The 24,278-nt window shown below is 43.8% G+C and overlaps 1 protein-coding gene across 1 annotated transcript in view; it reads left to right on the top strand.

Annotated features, from left to right (window-relative positions):
• The first annotated feature begins 304 nt into the window (after positions 1–304).
• The window catches only part of LOC144686705 (voltage-gated inwardly rectifying potassium channel KCNH7-like), a 219,550-nt gene continuing 195,576 nt past the window's right edge, over positions 305–24,278 (top strand). Inside the window, exon 1 of the mRNA XM_078552292.1 lies at positions 305–683. Coding sequence (XP_078408418.1) covers positions 380–683 — 304 coding nt within the window. The 5' untranslated portion in view covers positions 305–379. The remainder of the gene's footprint in view (positions 684–24,278) is intronic.

The raw sequence follows: 24,278 nt of genomic DNA, 5'->3' as shown, positions 1-24,278 counted from the left end.
TAAGGTTGCAATTTTATAGTTTGTGCATCATTTTAATTGTAAGCAACTAACATATCAACCCTATCTTCCTTGTCAAGGAATAATGATTTCCATTTTAAATGTAGTAGCAGATGGAGAGATTTGGCATGTGTTTACTATTGTCAATGACTGCTTTTGTTTCCTGTATGTTCTTGTTGTTGGTTATTTTAGTATGAGTAAACAAATGATTAGTATTGCTTGTTCATGTTCATTTATTTCATTTACTGTAGGCCGAGGAAGATTTTTCAAACTAAAGCTGCCTGCAATAAGACTTCTCACATCTAGCAAACAATCACTTCCCCAAGAGGACCCTGATGTGGTTGTAGTGGAGCCTTCTCAAGTAAGCGATGATTCTTTGGCTATGAAAGACTTGAAATCCCCCACAAGCGAAAGCTGTGGCCCTTCAGAGTTTGAAGACACTAAAGCATTGACAGAGCCGGGTAGCTCTCCTCCATTTGTAAATTTGCCAGGACCACTGGATCATTCTTCACCAAAGCGACATTGGGATGGACTGAGTCCAGATACGTTGCAGTCTACCTCTGGTCTAACATACAGTCAGTCAAGAGAAAGTGTGTGCAGTATGAGGAGAGCCTCTTCAGTCCATGATATTGAAGGATACCATGTTAACTCTAGGATTATATTTAGGGATCGACATGCAAGTGAAGGTAGGCATCTTAGTGCTTTACAAAGCATGTTTTCTGTGAGTTTAGATTTTGCCATATTACTATTTCAGAAATATCTGGCTTGCAAATGATTTAATCACATGGTTAAAAAGGCTGATGTTTTAATGATTCAGTCCACAAATCCAGATTTTCAATGTCCAGGTCCCGATGTATTTTGGGGAATGTGGATGAACAACAAATGAAATTGTCATTTAAAAAATTGCTGCCTTGAAATTTCCACATTTCCTATAAGTATGCCGAGTGAGTCACTGCTGCCTCTTTTTTTTGATTAAAATTGACAGACCCTATGCAAAGTGTAAATCATTATACTGTATATAGAATATTCACGATTGGTGGTCTCTCAATACAGAGAAAGCTACAAAACATATACCCTGAAGAGAGTAAGTCCTATGGATGATTTCTGTATAGAAAATGAGTCAGTAGATATGGCCTTTTGTACAGTGAGTCAGATATTGGTTGAGTCATTATAAATAGCCATTTGTGAATTGCTATAGGGACTCCATTTATATTGGATGAGTCACTCTAAACAATATCTTTATACATGCTGTGTCACACAGGCAATCCTTTTATTCAATGAACTCAATCAATCAACTCAATGAGTTCAATTATAGAACCCCCTTATATATTTATAGTGATTTATCTTCTATATGAGTCACCAGAGGCAGCCCAGTAAATATGGAAAATAAATAATGATTAGTTTATATCGGGTGAGTTACTAGATGGACCCATTGTATCTCACCCTTTAAATCCATCAACAATACTGCTCCACAATATTTCACCTCCACAGTATTAACCACACGTGTGATTCCCTTAGACTAACACTGCCAAAAGCCTTATCCACATTATTGTCATCTCTAGACTTGATGGGATGAAAATTACGTTGACCAGTAATTAAGCCTGAAATAGGCAACAAGCTGGGAATGCAAGTCAGATATCAGAAGCACAAGTCTCATTGGAAATTGGGCCTTGGGCCTCATCAGCACATTGCTGGTGAGCTGAGGATGCCATTGGGGTGTCCAGGAGAAGATCCATGAGGATGAAGTTGAGCTGGCATCCTTTTTGTCAGTGGACCTCCGGTAGAGTCTAGGAGGCATGCAGGTTGATCAGTAGGAGGAGCAAGCAGTATGGGGAGGAAGCAATCACGAGGGAGCTGAGCAGAGGCCAGCAATGGTTTTCAGAACTACTTTGAAGCAGGCTCCTCCTGATTCCACACTCTCCAAAAAGAGTAATTATATTTCAGGATGGAGCCTCAAACAAGCGATAGGTCGCTATTTGCAGATGCGAAGTTTCTAATACCTGTTTCATGCACAGGTCCTAGAAGCCTATGCAAGAGCGTTTACCAATATGGCAAGAGACGCACTTCCAGCATAGAATGTCAGTGCACACACTGCCCTCATATATTGAATGCTAAGGCACCCAATATATGTCTGTAAAACAGACACAATATCACTAAATTTCTAGGCCAATTCCTTCAAAATGCTCTTCACTGGCCTTACATTTCACTGACTCCACAGACTCCAAAACTCAGTTTCCTACATCCTGCATTAAGCTCTGCTAACCCAGCTCTTCTTGCTGGATTCCACAGATTCCCAGTCAGTCAAAACATTGAATTTAAAACCTTCATTCTCATCTTCCAACCTTCCCATGATTTCATCCACCATTACTTCAGCAATTTTGTCCACCTACATGCCCCCTTCCACACTCTCAATCATCCAAAGCTGACATTTAGTGCATTCTGTTTCCCTTGGGCCCAACCCTTGATTTTAAATCAGGTCTACACCTTAGGATTTCTTCGCTAAAGCCTTTGAGTGAGAAATTAGTCTCACTAGCACCCTTTCACTGAATGCTGTGAGTACTGACAGGGCTCCCAAATGGCACCTGCAGCACTCATGCGCATTTGTGGGGTGAATTGCAACTGATGCAATTGGATGCAGGCATTAGCACGCATGTGCACAGTGGACATCTGCTGAAAGTATGCAGAACAGGCATATTCTGACATCAGTTACAATGGTATCATTTTGGAGCTCCACACTCCAGCCAATGTCCTCTCTTAACTTCCACAGTGAAATACATATTAAGCAGCAGAATGAACCCCCTACCCCGCAGCATTATTTAAAGAGTTCATCAACTACCTACAGATCAGGTGCTGCTTGATTTCTTGCTTTGAATCTATGTGCTTGGTGCTTTCGATAGTTTTTTTCAAGTTGCAGCTGCACCTTCTTAGCACAGGCAGCATCACTGTGGGCTAGTTGGCTAACAGGCAACAACAAGCATTTTTTTTATTCATTCATGGGATGTGACCGTCGCTGGCAAGGCCAGCATTTGATGCCCACCCCTAACTGCCCTTGAGAAAGTGGCTGTAGCCTTCTTCAACAGCTGCAGCCCATGTGGCTTGGGTAAACTCACAGTGATCTTAGGAAGGGAATTCCTAGGAGTTCCCGTGTGACAAGTAACTCACCTCCTGACTCCCCAAAGCCTGTCCACCATCTACAAGGCACAAGTCAGGAGTGTGATGGAATACTCCCCAATTGCCTGGATGAATGCAGCTCCCACAACACTCAAGAAGCTTGACACCGTCCAGGACAAAATAGCTCACTAGATCTGAGTGCTAGACAAAGCAGTCCACTTGATTAGCACCCCATCCACAAACATTTGCTCCCTCGACCACCGACGCACAGTAGCAGCAGTGTGTACCATCTACAAGATGCACTGCAGGAATTCACCAAGGCTCCTTCAACAGCACCTTCCAAACACACGACCACTACCATCTAGAAGGACAAGGGCAGCAGGTAGATGGGAACACCACCACTTGGAAGTCCCCCTCCAAGTCACTCACCATCCTGACTTGGAAATATATCGCCGTTCCTTCACTGTCGCTGGGACAAAATCCTGGAACTCCCTCCCTAACAGCACTGTGGATGTACCTTCACCACATGGACTGCAGCGTTTTAAGAAGGTAGCTCACCACCACCTTCTCAAAGGCAACTAGGGATGGGCAATAAATGCTGGCCCAGCCAGCGAAGCCCACACCACATGAATGAAGTTCTTTTGAACTGTTGCCCTTGTCCTTCTAGGTGGTACAGGTCGCAGGTTGGAAAGTATTGTTGAAGGATCCTTGGTGAATTGCTGCATCTTGCAAATGGTACACACCGATAGTGGAGGGAATGAAGGTTTAAGGTGAGAATGGAGTGCTGATCAAGTGGGCTGCTTTGTGTTGGATGGCATTGAGCTTCTTGAGTGTTGTCGGATTGACAATTCATCCAGGCAAGCGGAGAATATTCCATTACACTTCTGACTTGTAGATGGTGGACAGGATTTGAGGAGTTAAGAGGTGAGTTACTCACCGCAGAATTCCTAGCCGCTGACCTGCTCTTGTAACCACAGTATTTATATGGCTGGTCCAGTTCAATTTCTGGTCAATGATAACCACAGAATATTGATGGCGGGGGATTCAGTGATGGTAATGCCAGTGAATGTTAAGGAGAAATGGTTAGGTGTTCTCTTATTGAAGATAGTCATTGGCTGGCATTTATGTAGCATGAATGTTATTTGCAAATTCTCAGCCCAAGCCTGAATGTTGCCCAGGCATGTGGGCACAGACTGCTTCATTATCTGAGAAGTTGCAAATTGCGCTGAACGCTGTGCAATTATTGGTGAACATGCCTACTTCTGACCTTTTTGGAGGGAAGGTCTTTGATGAAGCAGCTGACGATGGTTGGGCCTAGGACACTACCCTGAGGAAGTCCTGCAATAATGCCCTGGGACTGAGATGATTGACCTCAAACAACCACAACCATCTTCCTTTGTGCTAGGTATGACTCCAACCAGTGGAAAATTTCCCCCCTTATTCCCATTGACCTCAATTTTACTAGGGCTCCTTAATGTCACATTCCGTCAAATGCTGCCTTGATGTCAAGTCCAGTCACTCTCAGCACATCTCCTGAATTGAACTCTTTTGTTCATGTTTGGACCAATGCTCTAACGAAGTCTGGCACTGACTGGCCCTAGCGGAACCCAAACTGAGCATCGTTGAGTTGGTTATTGATGAGTAGTGCTGCTTCCTAACACTGTCAATGACACCTTCCATCACTTTGCTGACAATCGAGAGTAGAGTGATGGGGTGGGAAATGGCTGGATTGTATTTGTCCTGCTTTTTGTGAATAGGATATACCTCAGCCATTTTCCATATTGTCAGCTATATGCCAGTGTTGTAGCTATGCTGGAACAGCTTGACTAGGGGCATAACTAGTCATGGAGCACAAGTCTTCATCACTACAGTTGGGATGTTGACAGGGTCCATAGTCTTTGCTGTATTCAATGGGTTTGGCTATATTGTGCTATGACATGGAGTGAATCAAATTGGCTGAAGTCTGGATTCTGTTTTGGTGAGTAAACCAGGAGGAGGCCACGATGGATCATCCACTCAGTATTTCTGGCTGAAGATGGTTACAAATGTTTCAGCCTTGTCTTTTTCACTGACATACTGGACTCTCCCATCATTAAGGATGGGGATGTTTCTGGAGCCTCCTCCTCTGGTTAGTTGTTTAATTGTCCACAACCATTCACGACTAGATATAGCAGAACTGCAGAGCTTTAATCTGACCTGTTGTTTGTTGGAACACTAGCTCTGCCTATCACATGTTACTATTTAGCATACACATAGCCCTGTGCTGTAGCTTCACCAGGTTGAAACCTCATCTTTAGGTATGCCTGGTGCTGCTCCTGTGATGCCCTCCTGCACTCTTCATTGAATTAGGCTAGAATGATAGGGGTTGCAGGACGAATGCTGTCTTCCTGAGAGAGGTCAGCAAGTTCATGCTCCACGGAACCACTGTCACTCCCTTGAGACAGCACCTCAGGAGGACAGGTTGGTGGACATCCTGACACCCTGAAAGCCCCTTGGCATGCCGTAATCCACTGCCATGATGGCAGCATGCTGATCGTGCATGAGAGTAGACTGAGCTTCCACTGCAGCACCCAAACATTGGCCAGGATTTTGTGGCCCCTGCCACAGTGTGTCTCCCCTCAGCGGATGCGGCGAGCTATTTAAATCTCCATTCAGTTCGGCGGGATCATAATATCCCACCAGGCGGGAGGGGCTGTAAATTCCTAGCCATTGAGTGGTTGCTGCTCATGCTGTAATGGAAGCTGCAACATCAGTTATCCAACATTGCACCATGCTTGGGGGCCACAGATGTGTGATGGACCAGCCACCACTTCCATGCTGGAAAGGATGGGCTCCAAGCTCTGCACAAGGCTCTGTGCCAAGTTGTCACTGGATTCCACCATGCTCATTGAAATTGACCTCAGGCTTTCTGGCAGGCTGCTCAATGCACCAAGCATTTCATTGTGCATAGCCATCAGCCTTCTTCTGTCAGCTGCCCACTGAAGTGCTCACCTGAGTCTACTGCAGCAGAAAACATCTGCGACCTCACCCTCCAGCAAGATGGCACCTGAACTATCCTTGCCCCCTGCCCTGGTTGCAGCCCACTAATGCCCAATGTCTCACCACATGAAGATTCCACGTCTAATTTACCCTTTAAGATACATTAGCATCAGCACCTGTACTTGTGGTGGCAAATATGAAATAAAGACCCAGATCTTCTGGTCTCTGGATCAGCAGAGACCAGGCATATGACCCAAGATGCACATCGGGACCCCACAGAAATCCCAACTCACTAACCCCATGGGAATTGCATGGGAAGTTTGAACTTCCGATGGGCAAGTCCCCTGCTCCCCAGGATCCTCCGAAAAAGTGTCCGACTCTGAGCTAGAGCCAAAGATTTCAGGCAGTTCCGATGTTGTTACCTGAATAGTTACCCAGGAAATGTAAATTTTGAAAAATCCTAGTCTAACTCCTGGGTAACTATACAACTAACCCCCCCACAATCACTCACACTGAACCCCCAGCTACCCCCCTGACACCGCACAATTCCCCCTGACCCAAACCAACTACCTCCTACCTGATCTGACTATTGTCTGACCCGACCTGACTAGCCCCTACCACCCAACTATTTCCCCGACCAGACCTGATTAGCCCCACAACCCAACTACCCCCCACCAATCTGACCTGACTACCCCCCACCACCCAACTATTTCCTGATTCAATGTGACAACCCTTCTGACCAGACCCCAACCCAACTACCTCCCAACTCACCTGCCAACTCACCCACCTGCCAGCCTGCCCACATATCACACCACCCACATGCAATCCTACTCATCTGCCACCCTACCATCCTACCCCCTACAACCCTACCTACCTGCCACACTACCCACCTACCAACTTGCCACTTGTCACCTATCACCCTACCCACCTGCCACCCAATCCACCTGCCACCCTATCCGCCTGCCAGCCTACCACGCTACCCACCTATCACCCTACCCACCTGCCACCCAATCCACCTGCCACCCTATCCACCTGCCAGCCTACCACGCTACCCACCTATCAACCTATCTACCTGCCATGCTGCCCTGTTGCCTCACCTACCCTACCCACTTGCCTCACCCACCTACCCACCTTACAACCCTCCCCATTCCTTCATGCATCCACTTACCTGTTCACCCATTCACTAACATTCATCCATCACCCAGCTTCTGACATTCACACTGGACATTTAAACTTACCTTACAGCAGCTAGTGTAGTGAAAAGGGGGGCATGGCTTCTGTGCAGATTCTCTTCGCTGGTCTCTGTGTAGATTCCTGTGCTGAAGGAGTTCTCTATATCGTGGGTCAGAAGTCTGGCCTTTTTAAAGGTATCCATGTACGTGGGTAGTTTTTGGTTTGATCAGCATTGGACGCAGCGATTCCGATGTTGATCAGAAGTTTTGGGCTGACGTGATTGTGCTATGTCTTCGCCATCACTCTGTTCCTGCGGTTCCTCCACTGGCCGACCAGCTTGCACCTTCTGCATATCTGAAAAGAAAAAGGCACAAAGGTAAGGTTGTGGTGCAGGGAAGGATGGGACACAAGAGGTACATGATTACACCACCTGCAGCTTGTAAATCAAAAGGATTTGAGAGATGAGGGGGAAGTGGGATGTGAGAAAGAGGATTAGGTTTGAGGATACCATCATCCTCAATGGTCTCAGCACCACTGAGGCCATAGCCTCAGCAATGGGCATCCCAAGAATGGCCAGCATCATCTTCTCCAAGGGGACTAAAACATGCAGGAGTACCTGCCCCCTACCAGTTAGCTCCTGCTGCTCCATTTGTGTGCCACTTTGACCTGCAAGAGAGAGGGAAGTACATCAGTAAGTGCGGTGCAATGCATTTGGCTGATGTGGCTGTCACGGTTGAATGCTTAGCAGAGTATGCACTATTTGAGATGTGGGTGTGAGGCTTGCAGCATATGAACATAGGAACAGGAGTAGGCCATTTAGCCCTCAAGCCTGTTATGCTATTCAATGAAATTGTGCCTGATCTGCAACCTAACTCCATATACCCACCTGTGCACCATATCCATTAATACGTTTGGTGAACAAAAATCTGTAAGTCTCAGTTTTAAAATTAACAATTGATCTAGCATCAACTGCTGTTTGCCACACAGAGTTCACAACTTTTACCACTGGTTGCTTGTGGATGCTTTTCCTAATTTCACTCCTGAAAGGTCCAGCTTTAATTTTTAGACTCCGCTTCCTAGGGCGGAATCGTCCCAGATTTGCACTAAGCATGGTAGCGGGTGGGAAAAAGAACGTTTTTCCCGCTGGCCACAGTGGCAGTTTTTCACGCCGTATTGTCCCAATCCCGCCTCATTAATCATGCATTCCAGGGAAAAACGCTGTTTTGATGACAGGTGGGCTCTCATTTGCCCACCATGCCGTCACCTCTCCACTTCCTCACACCAGGTGTCATATTTAAAGTGCAGCCGCGTGCACACCTCTCAGTGCTTCCAGACCAAGACAGCTGCACAGAAGACCTGGCCCCAAAAGGCAAGAAAACTGCAGCCCCCTGATTCAGTTATGTGTCCCTGGAGCGCCTTTTGGATGATGTGGAAGCCCGCCGTGATGACCTCTACCCCACTCTGGCTGCAGGAGGTCCAGCAATCTCACCACTCCAGCTTGGTAGGCGATGGCAGTGGTGATCAGTGCCAATGCTGCACAGAAGAGGCTGGCCATCCAATGCAGACACAAGAGGAATAATCCCTGCCGCCAGGGTAAGGCAACCATCTCATCGCTCTAAACTCACACACTCAAGCCCATCTCACATTCACTGGCATCCCACTCACTGCCAGCTCAAGGGACATCACCATTCACTCTTTCACACACACCCTCACATCTCCATCTGGCCTCATGTCCTCTGGAGACTGCGTCCTCAGCCCTCACCATCTTGAGGCCACTTGAACAGATCAACTTGTGCCTCCACACACACTCTGGGATACCCCCCTTCCTCAGTATAGCACTTGTCCTGCAGCCCCTTCCCTTGGCTGAGGCCACTTCCCTCCCTTCCCCAAGCAAGCCCTAGCCCTGCAGCCATTGAAAAGTCATCCCTGCCTTATGGCTGATCTGGTAGGTAGAGACTTTCCCATGATCCCCCCTAAAAGTGATGCGGTGCTGTATGTGAAGCCTGGCACTGATGACTGTGAGTGCTGCTCGAAGCAAGATACGCAAACAAACCTCGAAGTCCCAAGCAAAGATCAGCCCGCCAGGTGCACGTCACTTATATACAATTGTGAAACACATCAGCGTGCAATCATGCCGATGTGCTCGGATGATCCAGCGTGGGGGGATGGTTCTGGAGAGCTAAGCTTATAATAATATGCAGATGTATCACAATGAAGTTCCCGACGTCCGACAGTGGTAATCGCAGCCTGCCACTAACGGGCAGAGTGGACAATTGCAAATTGGTTTCACGACATCGTGAAACCAATTTTTGGCCTTTCACCATATTGTGTGCTCACGTCGCCAAACATGCCTGCACGGAAAATTCCACCCCTAGTCATCGACTCCCCAACCAGCGGAAATAGTTTCTCTCTATCTACCTTTTCTGTTTCCTCTAATATCTTGATCAAGTCACCCCTTAACCTTCTAAATGCCAGGGAATACAACCTTATTTTGTATAATCTCGCCTCATAATTTAACCCTCAGAGTCCAGCTGTCCTTCTGGCAAATCCATTCTGCTCTTCCTAAATTGTGGCACCCAAAACTGCTCACGGGTCTGGTATATCCAGGCTTTTGTATAGCTGAAGCATGATTTCTACCTGTTTTATTCTCTTACTTTGAGAGAGCAAGGTGAAGCAACATGTTAGGTATGAGGCCTATTAAAAGAGATTATTGGTAGTTGAGTGATGGGGGTGATGAGGTGATTTGAGCTGTAGCTGAGGCTAATGGTGCAGTTGGTGGATATGGCATTTAACCACTTGAATGACCTTGGCCACTTGAATGAGACCATTGAACTTCTTGTGGCACTGCATCCATGCCCTCGGGGCATAACGCCTGGTATTGAACTCCACGACTACCTGCACCCACTACCACTTGGTCATATGTCTGGAGGGCCTCCTTTCCCTTGCGAAAATAGGACATTGCTCCTCCTTTCACCTCCTCCACCAAGACCTCCAGTAGTATCTGAAAATCTTGGATCCGGTGCTCTCCTCTGTTGTTTCACTTCTCATTCTTTCCCAGATCAAATTCTCTTCAGCCATGACTCCCAGGGCCTATTTCAGCAACAACGCACTTCTCCTTTAAGTAGTGCATGTTAGCTTTAAGCAGTGCATGCAAGCTGTCGTGGTACAACATTGACTTCCTCCAGATGCATCCATCAGCATTGGCTAAACACAGAGATAATGCAAATAAGCAGGCAGCATGTGCTGCCTGCATTCCAATCAATGGGCTTGGTGTTAATCCTGCATTCCAATTCCCTTACTGTACTTGTTTTCAGGGTCTATCCAACTTAGCCCCCATTATCTTTACATCTCACTGCAACCTTAAAAGCCCTTTTAAAACTTATCTTCTCAAGTAAGCTTCTCTTAACCTTTCCCACTAGGCCCCAGTGTTCATCTCTTTTTACTTTTCCCTTGGTAAAGTAAGTGCCTTGGGATGCTTTTTTCCTGAACTGAAGATGCAATATAAATACAACATGTTTTGCTGTAAGAAGAAGTAACCAGCAGAAAATCTGAAAGGTCATTGAGAAAAATATCCATGACTGTCTCCCAGGCTCAGATAACCCTGCTCTTGAAATGTAATCCGCAACTGTGATGCGCATAATTGAGGCTTGATATCATTTTCAATTCTAGTTGCAATTATAAGTAGAATGACCATGGGTTATATTATCATGTAAATTGAAACTTTCCTTAAATATCATTGCTTGCATTCTTAGATGCAAATTAATGCATATTAATATGCAGTAATGGTTCAAGTCTATCACAATTTTTCCTCCTTGAGTAGTTAGTTAGTGTTACTAGTATCTGCCATTTTAAATGTAGCTAATATTACAGGTATAAATTTGAAAAAGACTTAAAGACTGAAACTTAAAAAGCCACCCCTCTCAGCAGCAATCATTTGGTGTATATCTGAAACCAGCCACCAGAATTGTGCATGTACGTAATGGGTTTAGTCAAGCCCCTGGTTCTTTAAATCATTCTTCACCGTACCTCTCCATTCTCATTAGAGCTCTACCTTTGAAAAGCAAATATTTCACTTGCTGTGATGAGGCATGTTCTGCATAAGCTTATTGCAACTTATAATGAGGTCCCCATTGAATGTATGCCCCATGAAATAGCACAATACGTATCATGAAAGATTCAGACCCAAAGGCTGTATAACCCCATTACAGATAGGATAATCATGGAGGTCCTTATAGTGAGAGTTTGGTGTATTTATAGGACTGTGCGCTTACATATACATGCGATTTCTTTTTTAAATTTACACTTTAGTATTTTGTACTTTTCTTGTTTCTTTTTTCTTACTTGTCGCTATGGTGCAACATAGACAACGGACGAATTATTAAAGGTAATATTTTCAACTAAGCTTGCATGTTCTTATTTATATAATGTTACTTCAACACATTAATCTGCTTGTTTGTTGACTGGAGCAGATGAATATATTAACTGTTGCTGCAAGATCATACTGCTAATGCCAAATAGATAAGAAATGAATGGTTTAGAATTGTTTCAGGATTTATACTATTTTGGATTTTCATCAATTATTATAATGACTTGAATATACATTATTTATCTTTCTAAAAGAGTCCATTTTTTCTAGGATTCTGTGTAAAAATCATTGCTATTTGAAATTGATATCAGGGTAATGAACCAAAAGACTTGACTAATGTCAAATCATTCTGACGACTATTTAGTTACAACAAATTGATTAACTAGGAAAGATTTAACATGTTTGCAGTCACACATATAAGTTTTAATGTTTTTAAATCTATAAAGTCTATGGTCTGAGGTCACAACGGAAGATATTAATGTACAACCACTTACTTGAAATTTCTTTATGCATGACTTTAGAAGAGTTGTTAACAACCTATTTATAATGAACAGGTTAACACCAGAGCTAAAAAAGCAGTAGTAATTTTGGCCATTTACTGCTATCTTGTAATACAAATTCAGGGTTAACATTTTCTCTATCACTTACAACAGTACAAAGAAAATAAACAATTTATGTGATTGAAATTATGATTTGAAAAGGAGAAATGTTTCAGCAAATTGCTGATGTTTGTCTTTACCATAGTAAATCAATCAGAAATTGCTAATTTAAAATATAACACTGAGACTCAGACAGACAAATTTGAGAATTTTAATTCAGCATGAAGAGAATATAAAACTAAGACCAAAAGGATGTTGAAAGCTGCATTCTAATCCCCCAGCTCTATAAGAAACCTTGACAACAGCATATCATGAGGAACATTTAAACAAATTACATTGCGCTGTTTTAACACGTCTTGTGGTAAATGTTTTCTATCACCATTACAGAATGACTATTTAAAAGCTAGTCAGCCATTTCTTAAAAAAAACTTTTAAAAATGATGAATGACTCCAACAAAACTCTACTGGCAGTCCTTGGTTATCCTATGTATGTCTATATGCTCTCTAATTTTATGTATAGCATTGTATAGTTGGTCTTTCATATTGTCGATTGTTTCTGGTGTACAACATCACTTAAGCATATTACAACCTCACAAAGTGCATCATAGCTTAATTCTGTAATTATTCAGTTAAGAAATATATTTACTTTCATGATGCAATATCAGTTTATAGAAACAGTACCTGCCACTTCCAATCCCCTACTAGGTAATACTTACCTGCACCAAGCCTTTCACTAACATCCCTGACTAGTATCAGAACATAAATATATAATTTTCCCCTTTGGATATGCAGAATACATTTGAATATTTAATTTATAAGTTAATTTTAAAGACTGCCAGGCAGATTTTGCAATAGCCACCACTATTCTACTGGTTGATGAGTCTTTTTTGTGGACAGATAGAAAGTTTACAGTTCCCACCCCAAGTGCTACCCATTGTCATTAGCCAGAATGAATGTTAACGTCGAGGGAAAGTCAGCTCAGGTTCAGTTGTGTTAAGACTCATTCTCCAGATTTACACATGCAGAATGGTAAGTTAAGTGAGATATCCGGGGACTGGAACTATACTTCAAAAAAACTCCTTTTATGTCTTTAGAAGGTGATGGGAAAAAAATTAAATTAAAGTAGGTCCACCACCACCTTCTGAAAGGTTACTAGGGAAAGGCAATAAATGCAGATCTTGCCCACATCCTGAGAATTTTGTTTAAAAGAGATAAATCCAGTGTTTATGGATCTGTTTCCCAGAGACTGATAGAGCGATAATAAGGAAACAGGCTGTTACAGTCACTGGCATATCTTGGTATGGACCTGCACACTCTTTGTGTTGAGCCTAGCAATACCTTCCTGCCTCCAGTGCTCAAAAGATGGGAGAATTTCACCTTTAGCATTGCAAACACTGGGAGTAATTTTAATCTGATCTGCCTGGCGGGAAACTGAGTGGATCAGGTTAGCTATCTGTGATACACCCTGCCCAATTTTACTCTTCATTATAAAATAGGGTGGGCTGTAAAACAGGCGGCTGATTTGAGTCCCTCAGTTTTCCGTTGGGTAGGTTAGGTTAAAAGGATCCTCATGATTAACAAAAATGTGGCCAAGTGTTTATTTTTGAAGTTAACAACAAAATTTAGTCCCCAATGGTTCATATATGATTTTAAAAATTGTTGAGTGGCAAAGATATAGGCATGAACCTTGTAATTTTCACAATCAATGTTATAACTAGGTCAGACTGCTACAAAATGTGACTGATGAACCATAATAGGTTATTACTACAATGTTTGTTTATAGCAGGCTATTCTTACAGCTTCCCTTCTGTGTTTCTTTCTAATAATAGTTTCCCGTTCCTGGATGGCAGGGGGTATGCTTACTCTAATTTTGAACTAATATGCATGCGTCCAGATCACATACTTCATTCCATTGAGTCTAGTTTCTGATTTTTAAAATTATTTATTTACGTAATTTAAAAAATGTTTTGTTTGCAATTTTTTGACAGTGACACTTTAACACATTCATCCATTTGTGAGCAGAAACCAAAATATAGTTAGGATGTGACTTAAAATATTTTAGACAGCTTTGTTCTTTTAACTTTAGAATGCAAGCTATGAGGTATTATTTATAACATAATTAACCTCCTTTATCTTCTTACTTGTACATTTTTACACAAGTGAAATCCTGTTTGTGCACATTCGTCTGAGCTGTGCCCTCCACGTGCCCTCTAGAGCACTTCCGCCACTCATGGTGTGGACACTCGTACTGAATTTATCTGTTTAGATCCTTATTCTCCCAAGCAGAGGTAGTCTGTTACTGTATGATTTTTGCATAAATAGAAACAGTTCATTCATTGCAACAAGCCTAGTCAAAATGGTCACTGTCTTTTCAGCATCATTGTCTGAAATCATGCTTACGTATCAGTCAAACCTCTCAACCCTTTCAATTTATTTTAATATATTTATCTGGCAAAATTTATAATATTAGTAACTGTGTGTGAACAGTTTACTGGGTCAGTGTTTTTGAAGGAAAAGACCAATCAAATTACATTTATTTACTTTTTGCGTCAGCAGTAATAATCCCTATTTCAAATGCTGCTTATCTCACCAGCTGTGAAGAAGATATATTAACTTGTCAGATCAAAATGATATCAGCAAGTGCAAGCAAATTCCTGGCAGCGTTAGGTGCTGTAGGTCATTGCCTCTGACAAGTACATAAATTAATGGCCATTGTTGTGGAAACATCACACCAAGACCTTGCTCAGTGAGTCACTTAAGAATTCAAAATTTAACATGCATTTTAACTTGAAAGATCAAGTGACAAGCCTTCTATTTTTGCCGAAAAATATAACTGTTACACACAGCACAGCAAATTTTTTTTTAAATGCTTGCTGCTAAATTGCAGAATCTAAACAGATTTAATGGAAGAACTGGCATTAAGAGATCGTTCAATATCACGTTGTTGGCTGAAGTGATTGTGTCACTGTTGATCATTGTATCTTGCCTTGATGATTAGGTGCTGAAAGCATTAATAGACCGAAATGTGATACATCATTACACAAATAGAATATTATTCCTGCCGTTGGAGCCAACTTCTCATTCACTTTATAGCAGCAGAAGGGATGGATTTTTTTAAAGGCTGAAGAGACTAACAGATTATTAAAATGTCAAGGAGGAGCAATGCAGTTACATTGAAAGACAATAACATTTTATTGGCATATACTATACTGATCCACATTCCCAATCTATTCCCACTATATTGGAATGAATGGTCAAAATCTGCTTTAATGAAAAACATTGCAAAGTCTTGAAAAAAATTCACAACATTTGTGTCTATCGTGCTTATATTTTTCTTTTCCCATTATTTCAGCTTCGTCAATCATTCTTTTCTCTTTGTGATCCTATGGAGTATTTGGCTAAGAAATTTGCCAGTTTTTCAGGCATTAACCAGCCTACTGCTGGATGTGCTACTGTAAGAGCATTGTGGGATTATTTACAGGCCAGAATTTTTTTTAATTAAATGCAGTTTTTGAATATCCTGCACCTTACTTACCATGTGCTAATTGGCAGGATAGCTACCACACCAGCACCATATTAAGCACTTACTTATTAAGTACTTACAGGTTAGTTGCTGGTTTCTGATTTCAAGGCCTGAATTTTGAGATCATCGGGCAGGCGCGGTGGGCAGGCCTGGGAGCGGCCGAGAAACGGCCCGCCACCCACGATCGGCGCACGATGGCAATTTCACGCTGGCTAGCCAATTAACAGCCAGCCAGTGTGAAACGCGCACTGAAAGGCTCAGTGCTGCCGGGGTGGGGGCGGGAGGAGGGCGTACGCTGAAGTCAGTGCTAGCGCAGGGCAGCGTGCAATAGAAACTCCCTGAAAGCAGGGAGCTGTCTCAGGAAGCTGAAGAATATAAAACCATCAAATAAAGATTTATAAACGCAGAAATAAATGCCCACACATCAGACTCACTCACCTAAACACATGCATTATAAAAATTCTGCCCAAACATTTTTTTAATTTAATTATGGAAACTTCACCCCACCCTTGGATGAGGTTTCCTGACAAATGCAAAGGCCACCTGGCCGATTCGCCCACCCGCCAACCATAAGGTTGGGCGGGCAGCGAAAAATCACTGTTAATTAATACTTTAATGGCCTTAATAGACCTCTTAATTGTCGGAGGGCGCACTGCCGACACTGGCACGTGTCCGCTGACCAAAATATCACGCGAGCGCGCAATGACGTTGGGACGCTCACCCGATGTCATCGCGCACTATTTTATGCCCGATCGGGTCGGGCGCGCGCCCACTCGTGGGACGTAAAATTCTGCCCTTAAGTTTCTTCAGTAACTTCTGGGCATTTCCTACTGTACTTTATCACTCTGGTAAATACATTTGGTGTAAACAGAAAAAGATTTTGCTGGGATTGTATTGCTGTTAATTGACTCTAAAATTAATTTGGTCATAATAACAAGTTATATTTATATAGCTCCTTTAACATAATGAATAACCCCAAGAAGTGTTATAAAACAAAGTACGACACTGAGCCACAAAAAGAGATTTTAGGTCAGATGGACAATAACTTGGTCAAAGAGGAAGATTTTAAGGAATATCTTAGCAAGGTAGTGAGGCAGAGAGGTGCAAGGAGAGAAATCCAGAGCTTGGGGCCTAGGCAACTGAAGGCATGGCCACCAATGGTGGAGCAATTGGGAATGCACAAGAGGCCAGACTTAGGGAACCCCAGATATCTCAGAGGGTTGAGGGGCTGGAGGAGATTATGGTAATGTGGAAGGGCAAAGCCATGGGGGGGTTTTGAAAATAAGATGAGAATCTTTAAGTCAAGACGTTGCTTGACCAGGAGCCAATGTAGATCAGTGAGCACAAGGATGATAGGGGAATGGAACCTGCAGACATGGATGGTCTGCTAGGGCTGATGTATCAGGGAGGTCAATAAGGTTATCTATTCCAGAAGAAACATTTACATCTTTTCTATGAACAGAACAAAGTGAAAGGATACTCGGCTTCACCCACATGTTATGTTTATCCAGGCCACAAGGTACTGCACACACATTTGTGTTGCATGTTCCTTATCACCAGCTAGGCATCCTTACCAATTGAAAGGGATACCACTTCCTCAAAGTACAGCTGGATTGCAACCACAGGCAATGTATCATGTTGGTCTGTGCTCACTACCCCTGCAGCAATCATAACCCTGTCATCCTGCACCAGTCCTCTGAGCTTAAAATTAGGAAGAAAGCAGATAAAAATAGATCATTTCTAGCAGTTGAGGGCCTTAGGATAATGGAACACAATTTTTGTCTGATTAAATGCTGTGAAATGCGTTGAGATGTTTTATGTTACAGGAGCTATATAAATGCAAGTTATTGTTTTCGTTCTTATGAATGAATTAACAGGGTTAAGGATTAAAGTGGAGACCAGTTCAGCTCCTAAGGACAATTAAGTTAAGTTGTTAAAGAGAAAGGGGAGAAAGGGGCATGGCAACAGGAAAGACACATGGGACAGAATCTTCTGGTCTGCTTGCGGAGGCAGGCCCCACACACCAACGTGTAAAATGACACGCAGTGACGTTGGGCATGCGTCCCGACATCACCATGCGGCATTCCAATCTTCAGTTCGGCAGGTGCACACTGGAGTCGGCTGTGCACCCGTCAAACTGTCAAAGGCCTATTAAGGCCATTAATCACCTAATTGAAGTAGTTGTCAGGGCTGCCCTTCCAGCCATAAGGTTGGCAGACAGGCGAAGAGCCCAGGCGGCCTTTGCGTTTTTCATGTAACCTCACCCAAAGGCGGGATGAGGTTTCATGAACGTTTTATAACCGTAATTAAAATTTTAATTAAAATTCATTGACATGTCCCAGCTCATGTGACACTGTCGCATGAGGGGGGATGTCTGAATAATTTTTTCTATTATATTTTTCAAGTTTTCATAATGAAATGAATCTCCCTGAGGCACAGAGCTGCATCAGGGAGGTTTCTGCGCTCTTTCGCGCGCATGCGCAAAAGAGCGCAGGCCCCGACTCTCTCTCCTCCCCACCCCATCCACACAGATAACGCTGAGTGCTTCCGGGTGCACGTCACGCTAGTCGGGCCTGAATTGGCCCACCCATGTAAAATGGCGGCACGCAGCCAATCGCAGGCAGCGATCGGCTGCGCGCCCACTCCCGCCCAGCCCGCCCGACGGGGAGAACATTCTCCCCATGGAATTAATGCTACTGTTCCAGTAGAGGATAAACACCAACACAGGCTGGATTGGGTCGGACCCCCTGTTTCCATGAGATAATGCTCTTTATACCCCAGCCTTCACCTGGAGGCATTCCTTTAATTACAACTTTACAAGCATACGCCCTCGTAAAAGCATCTCATAGGATGTTACTTCTTGCATTAACTTTAAATAGTTCCATTGTGGGGTGTACACAGACCCTTGGGCCACAAAATTCAGCTCCAAAACACCTACATTTTCAGCTGCCGTTTTGGGTACAAAATGGTGTCATAGAAAAATAGAAACTAGGAGCAGGAGTAGGCCATTCAGCCCTTCGAGCCTGCTCCACCATTCAATATGATCATGGCTGATCCTCTATCTCAATGCCATATTCCGGCTTTCTCTCCATACCCCTTGATGCCCCTAATCTCCAAAAAATGATCAATTTCTTTCTTGAATATACTCAGTGACCCAGCCTCCACAGCCTTCTGTGGTAGAGAATTCCATAGGTTGACCACCCTCTGAGTGAAGAAATTTTTCCTCATCTCAGTCCTAAAGGGCCTGCCCCATATCCTAAGACTGTGGCCCTTCCTTCTGGACTCCTCAGCCAGTGGAAACATTCTCGCTGCATCTACTCTGTTTAGCCCTGTTAGAATTTTATACATTTCAATCAGATCCTCTCTCATTCTTCTAATCTCTAGTGAATACAGGCCCAGTCAACCCAATCTCCCTCACATGATAGTCCTGCCATCCCCGGTATCAGCCTAGTGAACCTTCCCTGCACTCCCTCTAAGGCAAGTATATCCTTTTTTAGGTAGGGAGACCAAAACTGCACACAATAGTCCAGGGGCAGAATTTTCCCCCTGTCGGGTGCCGGGGGGTGGGGGGGGGGGAGTTTAGGAGTGGGTGCATGGAGGCACGCCTCCGATCGGTGCCCCCAACCGGGGGCGCGCCGCCATTTTATGTGGGTGGGCCAATTATGGCCCGCCCAGCATGATGTCTGCAAGGAAGCACTGTGCAGGCAGGGGATTGGGATTTCCTGAGCCGAGAGTGCGCTCTTTCGCGCATGCTCATGAAAGATCATACTCATCTCCCTGAGGCTAAGTGCTGCCTCAGGGAGATCGGCTCCACAATAAAAAATCTTAAAAATAGAAAAAAAATTTCCCTGACATGTCCTCTCATGTGACACTGTCACATGAGTTGGGACATGTCCATCACATTCAAATACACTTTTATTACATTTTTTAAAACCTACATGAAACCTCATCCCGCCCGTGGATGAGGTTTCATGTTTTTTTTAATGCCTGCCAGGGCTCCTGGCCTGCCCGCCAACCCTAAGGTTGGATGGGCAGGTCCACTAATTACTTTAATGACTCTGTCAATGGCCTCAATTGGCCATTGACAGGTCAGTGGGTGCACAGCTGATTTTGCTGAGCCCCCGCCTACCTGAAAATTTAAATGAGGTGGGGTGATATCGGAAGTTCCGCCCGATGTCATCCCGCGTCATTTTACGTGTCGGCGAGCGGGCCCTGCCCCCCGCTAGCTGACCGGGAAATCCTGGCCCAGGTGTGGTCTTATGTAACTGCAGTAAGACATCCCTACTTCTGAACTCAAATCCTCTTGCAATGAAGGCCAACATCCATTTCAATCAGATCCCCTCTCATTCTTCTAAACTCCCTCTGTCTTTTCAGTGTCTGTTCAGTGCACACATGAATACTTCTGGCAGAAGCAACACCTAATGCCATTTTGGTGGTGGCGTTAACATTGGCATTAGGAGTACACATTGTAAGTATGCAGAGTATGGAGATAATGACGTTAGGCAGCGTGTAACGTTAATTTAGCGCCAGGTGCCTTTTTCGAACTCTAAGCCCTAGCTAATGCCTCCTCTTAAACATACACACATTTGGTCGGTAACAGGAAGGACCCTCCACCAGCACTATTTGCAGTGATCATCAATTACTTTCTGGTTAGTTGCTGGTTGATTTCTACTGGCTGTTGTCGATTGTAAGTGCTGTTATTTTCCTATTGCTGTTAAAAGTTGAAGAAATTTACAGGGAGTGAAGGCCTTGATTCTAACTTCAAAGATTCTGCTCAGACCCAGCTAAGTGGCAGAATTTAATGGAGTTATGGGGTTTCGCCTGCCGGCTGGAGATTCAGCGAGATCTTTATGCCCCCACTCTTAGGAAAGGCCATACTAATTACCACTCAGATACTTAACTGGGCAGTAGCGGGCCTTCCCTTCAATCAAGGACCAAGGGTGGTGTCCTACCTGGTGAGAGCTCCCAGCCAATCAGAGGCCAGCAGCTCTATTGATTGCCAGTACCACTGGGGAGGTGGTGGATGCTGCCGCTACAACACCCACTCAAGACCTAGTATTATCACTAGATCCCAAACAGAGATCAGTGATGGCGGGAGGTGGTTATAGGGTGTGGCTGCGGGGGAATGGGAGGGGGATCAGCAGCAAGGGCAGGGGGTGGCTCTCAGTTGGCCCCCACCCTTTTCTCCACCTTCCCCTCCAAATTGGGAAGTATCAGGCTTAGTCTTGTTCGAACCCAGTGCCTCATCAGTAATCCTGCAGGTGTTGCACCTGTTATAGCATGGGGGTTTGTTCTGTAGCGAAATAGGAAATGAGCAAGTTTAGTTTTCAATGATTCACCTGTTAACTTTTTCATTCCCACCATAAACGTTTGTACTGCTCTTTCTGCCAGTCCGTTAGATGACGGATGGTACCATGCAGTCTTCATGTGGTTAATACCATTGATGCTGACAAATCTTGGAAATTCAGTGCTAGTAAATGCAGTACCATTAACTGAGACGATTACTTCTGGCAATCCATGGATAGAAAAGCTTTAGCGTAGTTTTTCTGTAGTAGCGCCTGACGTTGGCGACTTAACCTCATAAACGTCTAACCACTTGGAATGAGCATCTATAGTCAGTAGAAACATGGTTCCAAGGAAAGGGCCGACGTAATCTATGTGCAATCGCACCCAGGGTCTATCAGGCCACTCCCATGGATATAATGGGGCTGCCACCGGCACCTTTTGTAGCTGTTGGCATTGCACACAGTGTTTTACCACCTTTTCAATATTGCCGTGCATCCATGGCCACCAAAGATAACTTTGTGCTATCGTCTCCATTCGTGAGATTCCTGGTTGGGCACTGTGTAGCTCTACTAAGACTGGTTCCCTTCCTTGGGAAGGAACTACTACTTGTGTATCCCATAATAGAATACCATCTTGACTGCTCATTTTGTGTCCTCGGTTGAAAAATGGCTTTAATTCATCAGGGACTGGTTCCTGGGACCATCCATGTAACACTTGGTCTCTCACTCGAGACAGGACTGGATCGCGATTCGTCCAGTTTCTTATCTGCCTGGCACAGACTTAATCATCACACGGATGATTAAGGAAATTCATCATTAATACGAGCTCCTGGGGAATTGGAACATGGTCATTGTTCTCTTGCAAAGGAAGGTGACTTAGGGCATCAGCATTGGCTATATAAATCCCTGGTCTATGTACAAAGGTGTATTCATATGCCAAAAAAATTAGGGCCCATCTTTGAATTCTTGCAGAAGCTATAGGAGGGATAGCCTTTTCCTCGCTAAACAGACCCAAAAGTCTGATACTATTGTGAAGTGTCGCCCATGCGCGTATTGGTGGAATTTTTTTGACACCAAAAATAATCGCAAACCTTCCATTTCGATCTGAGAATATCCTTTTTCAGCTCTGGTAAGTGTCCTGGATACATAACCTATCGGCCTCTCTGTACCATCATCCATCTTGTGAGACAGTACCGCTCCCACTCCCTAAGGGGACACATCACAAGTTAGCACCAATTCCTTTGTCGGGTCATAATGCACTAACAAATTTGAAGAGTGCAAGAGCTGTTTTACTTTCATGAAAGCTTCTTCTTGGGGTGACTCCCAAACCCAATGTTGGTTTTTCTTTACCAGTGAATGTAGAGGGGCTAGAACCGTTGATAAATTAGGTAGAAACCGGCCATAATAATTTACCATCCCTAAAAATGATTTAAGTTCAGAGATGTTCTTCGGTGCAGGTGGCTCTCTGATTGCTTTAACATTCTTTTCACTTGGGTATAACCCTTGGGCATCTACCCGGTGGCCCAAATAAATGACTTCATTTGCCTGAAAAGTGCATTTTTCCTTCTTTAGGTGTACTTCTGCTTCTAAAAATCATTTCAGGACTTCCTCTAGGTTAGCCAAGTGTTTCTTTTCCATGAATCCAGTTATTAGTACATCGTCCAGGTAGATCACAACTTGAGATAGTCCTTGAAGTAAGCTCTCCATTGTCCTCTGAAAAATGGCATAGGCTGAAGAAACACCGAAGGGCAGGCGTGTATATTGATATAACCCTTTGTGGGTATTTATGGTCAGAAATTCTCGGGAGGCATCATCCAGCTCCAGTTGTTATTATACATGACTTATGTCAAGCTTTGTATATGTTGTCCCTCTTGCTAGTTTGGCACAGAGGTCTTCAATCTTGGGAATGTGGTACCTATCCAGTTTGGCTGCTTTGTTGACTGTTAGTTTATAGTCCCCACAGATCTGGACCACCTGGTCTGGCTTAAGGACAGAGACTATGGGTGCTGCCCACTCTGAGAACTGAGCCGCTTTTATGACACCCAGCCTCTATAGTCTGTTCAACTCAGCGTCAACCTTCTCTCTCAGAACATAGGGCACCGGTCTTGCTTTCAAGAAACGGGGACTTGCTTCTGGGTTCACCAAATCTTGGCCTGTAGGCCATTAATTTTTCCCAGTTCTTGAGGACGGTGTCATTTTTTTAGCAGCTGTAGCAGTCCCCCTGGTCGCAACTGGAAGATTTCGGACCAGTTTAATTTAATCTCTCTCAACCAATCACAACCTAGAAGGCTTGGTCCTTCACCTTCTACCACCATCACTGGTAGTTGTGCTGTTTGGTGTCTATAATAAACAGGTACTCTGGTGATACCTTTTTCCTGTATTTTTTCGCCTGTATAGGTTTTCAACTTGGCAGAAGTTTGTTCCAAATTTAATTGTTGAGCACCTTTACTTAACTATCTGAAAGTGTGTTCTCCCACTACAGTGGTAGAAGCACCAGTGTCTACTTCCATTTTTAAAGGTTTGCCATTCACTTGCATTGTGACAGTAATTGGCTCTGTCTGCCCAACTTTCATGTTGAATATTGAATAAATGTCAGAATTGGTTGTTTCTGGCTCTTCCACATTATATACTTCATTGGACTTCATTTATTGCCTGGAAGCCTGTTTTAATCTCGTTTTGCAATGTTTTAATATCTGCCCACTTTTGTGATAGAAATAACACTCCACCTTTTTAAATTGCCAATCGTTAGGAGTATGATTGTTATCACGTCGATAAAAAATTAGTTTCCAAATTTGCTGCTAAGTTGTAAATTTTCGGATAGCCGGGGCTGTTTACCGCTTCGCGGCGGAGTCTGGCTTTTTGCGCCACTTTAGGCTGACTGTTCCCACCCAAATAGGAAAACGGCGCCATTTTGCACACCTTGAATCGCTTGTGAATCCCTTACAGCGCTTTCCATTGCAAGAGCTATCTCTAATGCTTTCTTAAAATCAAAATCTACTTCAGCCAGCAATCTTTTTTGAATAGCATCCTCTTGCATATCACTGAGCATATCATTCAGAATTTCACCAAAATCACAACATTCAGTTAGTTGTTTTAATTTTGCCATGTAGGTAGCAATGGTCTCCCCCGGGGGTCTATTCTTGAATTGAACCTGAACCTCTGCATTGTGATTGAGGGCTTGGTTTGGAAATGTCCCTTAACGAGGTCTATTAATTCACTGAAGGTCTTTGAATCAGGGGCACTGG

The sequence above is a fragment of the Cetorhinus maximus genome, chromosome 11 (assembly GCF_964194155.1).
Source record: "Cetorhinus maximus chromosome 11, sCetMax3.hap1.1, whole genome shotgun sequence".
Lineage (NCBI taxonomy): Eukaryota > Metazoa > Chordata > Chondrichthyes > Lamniformes > Cetorhinidae > Cetorhinus > Cetorhinus maximus.
Note: the sequence above shows the minus strand (reverse complement) of the source record. Positions and strands in the feature narration are given on the sequence as shown.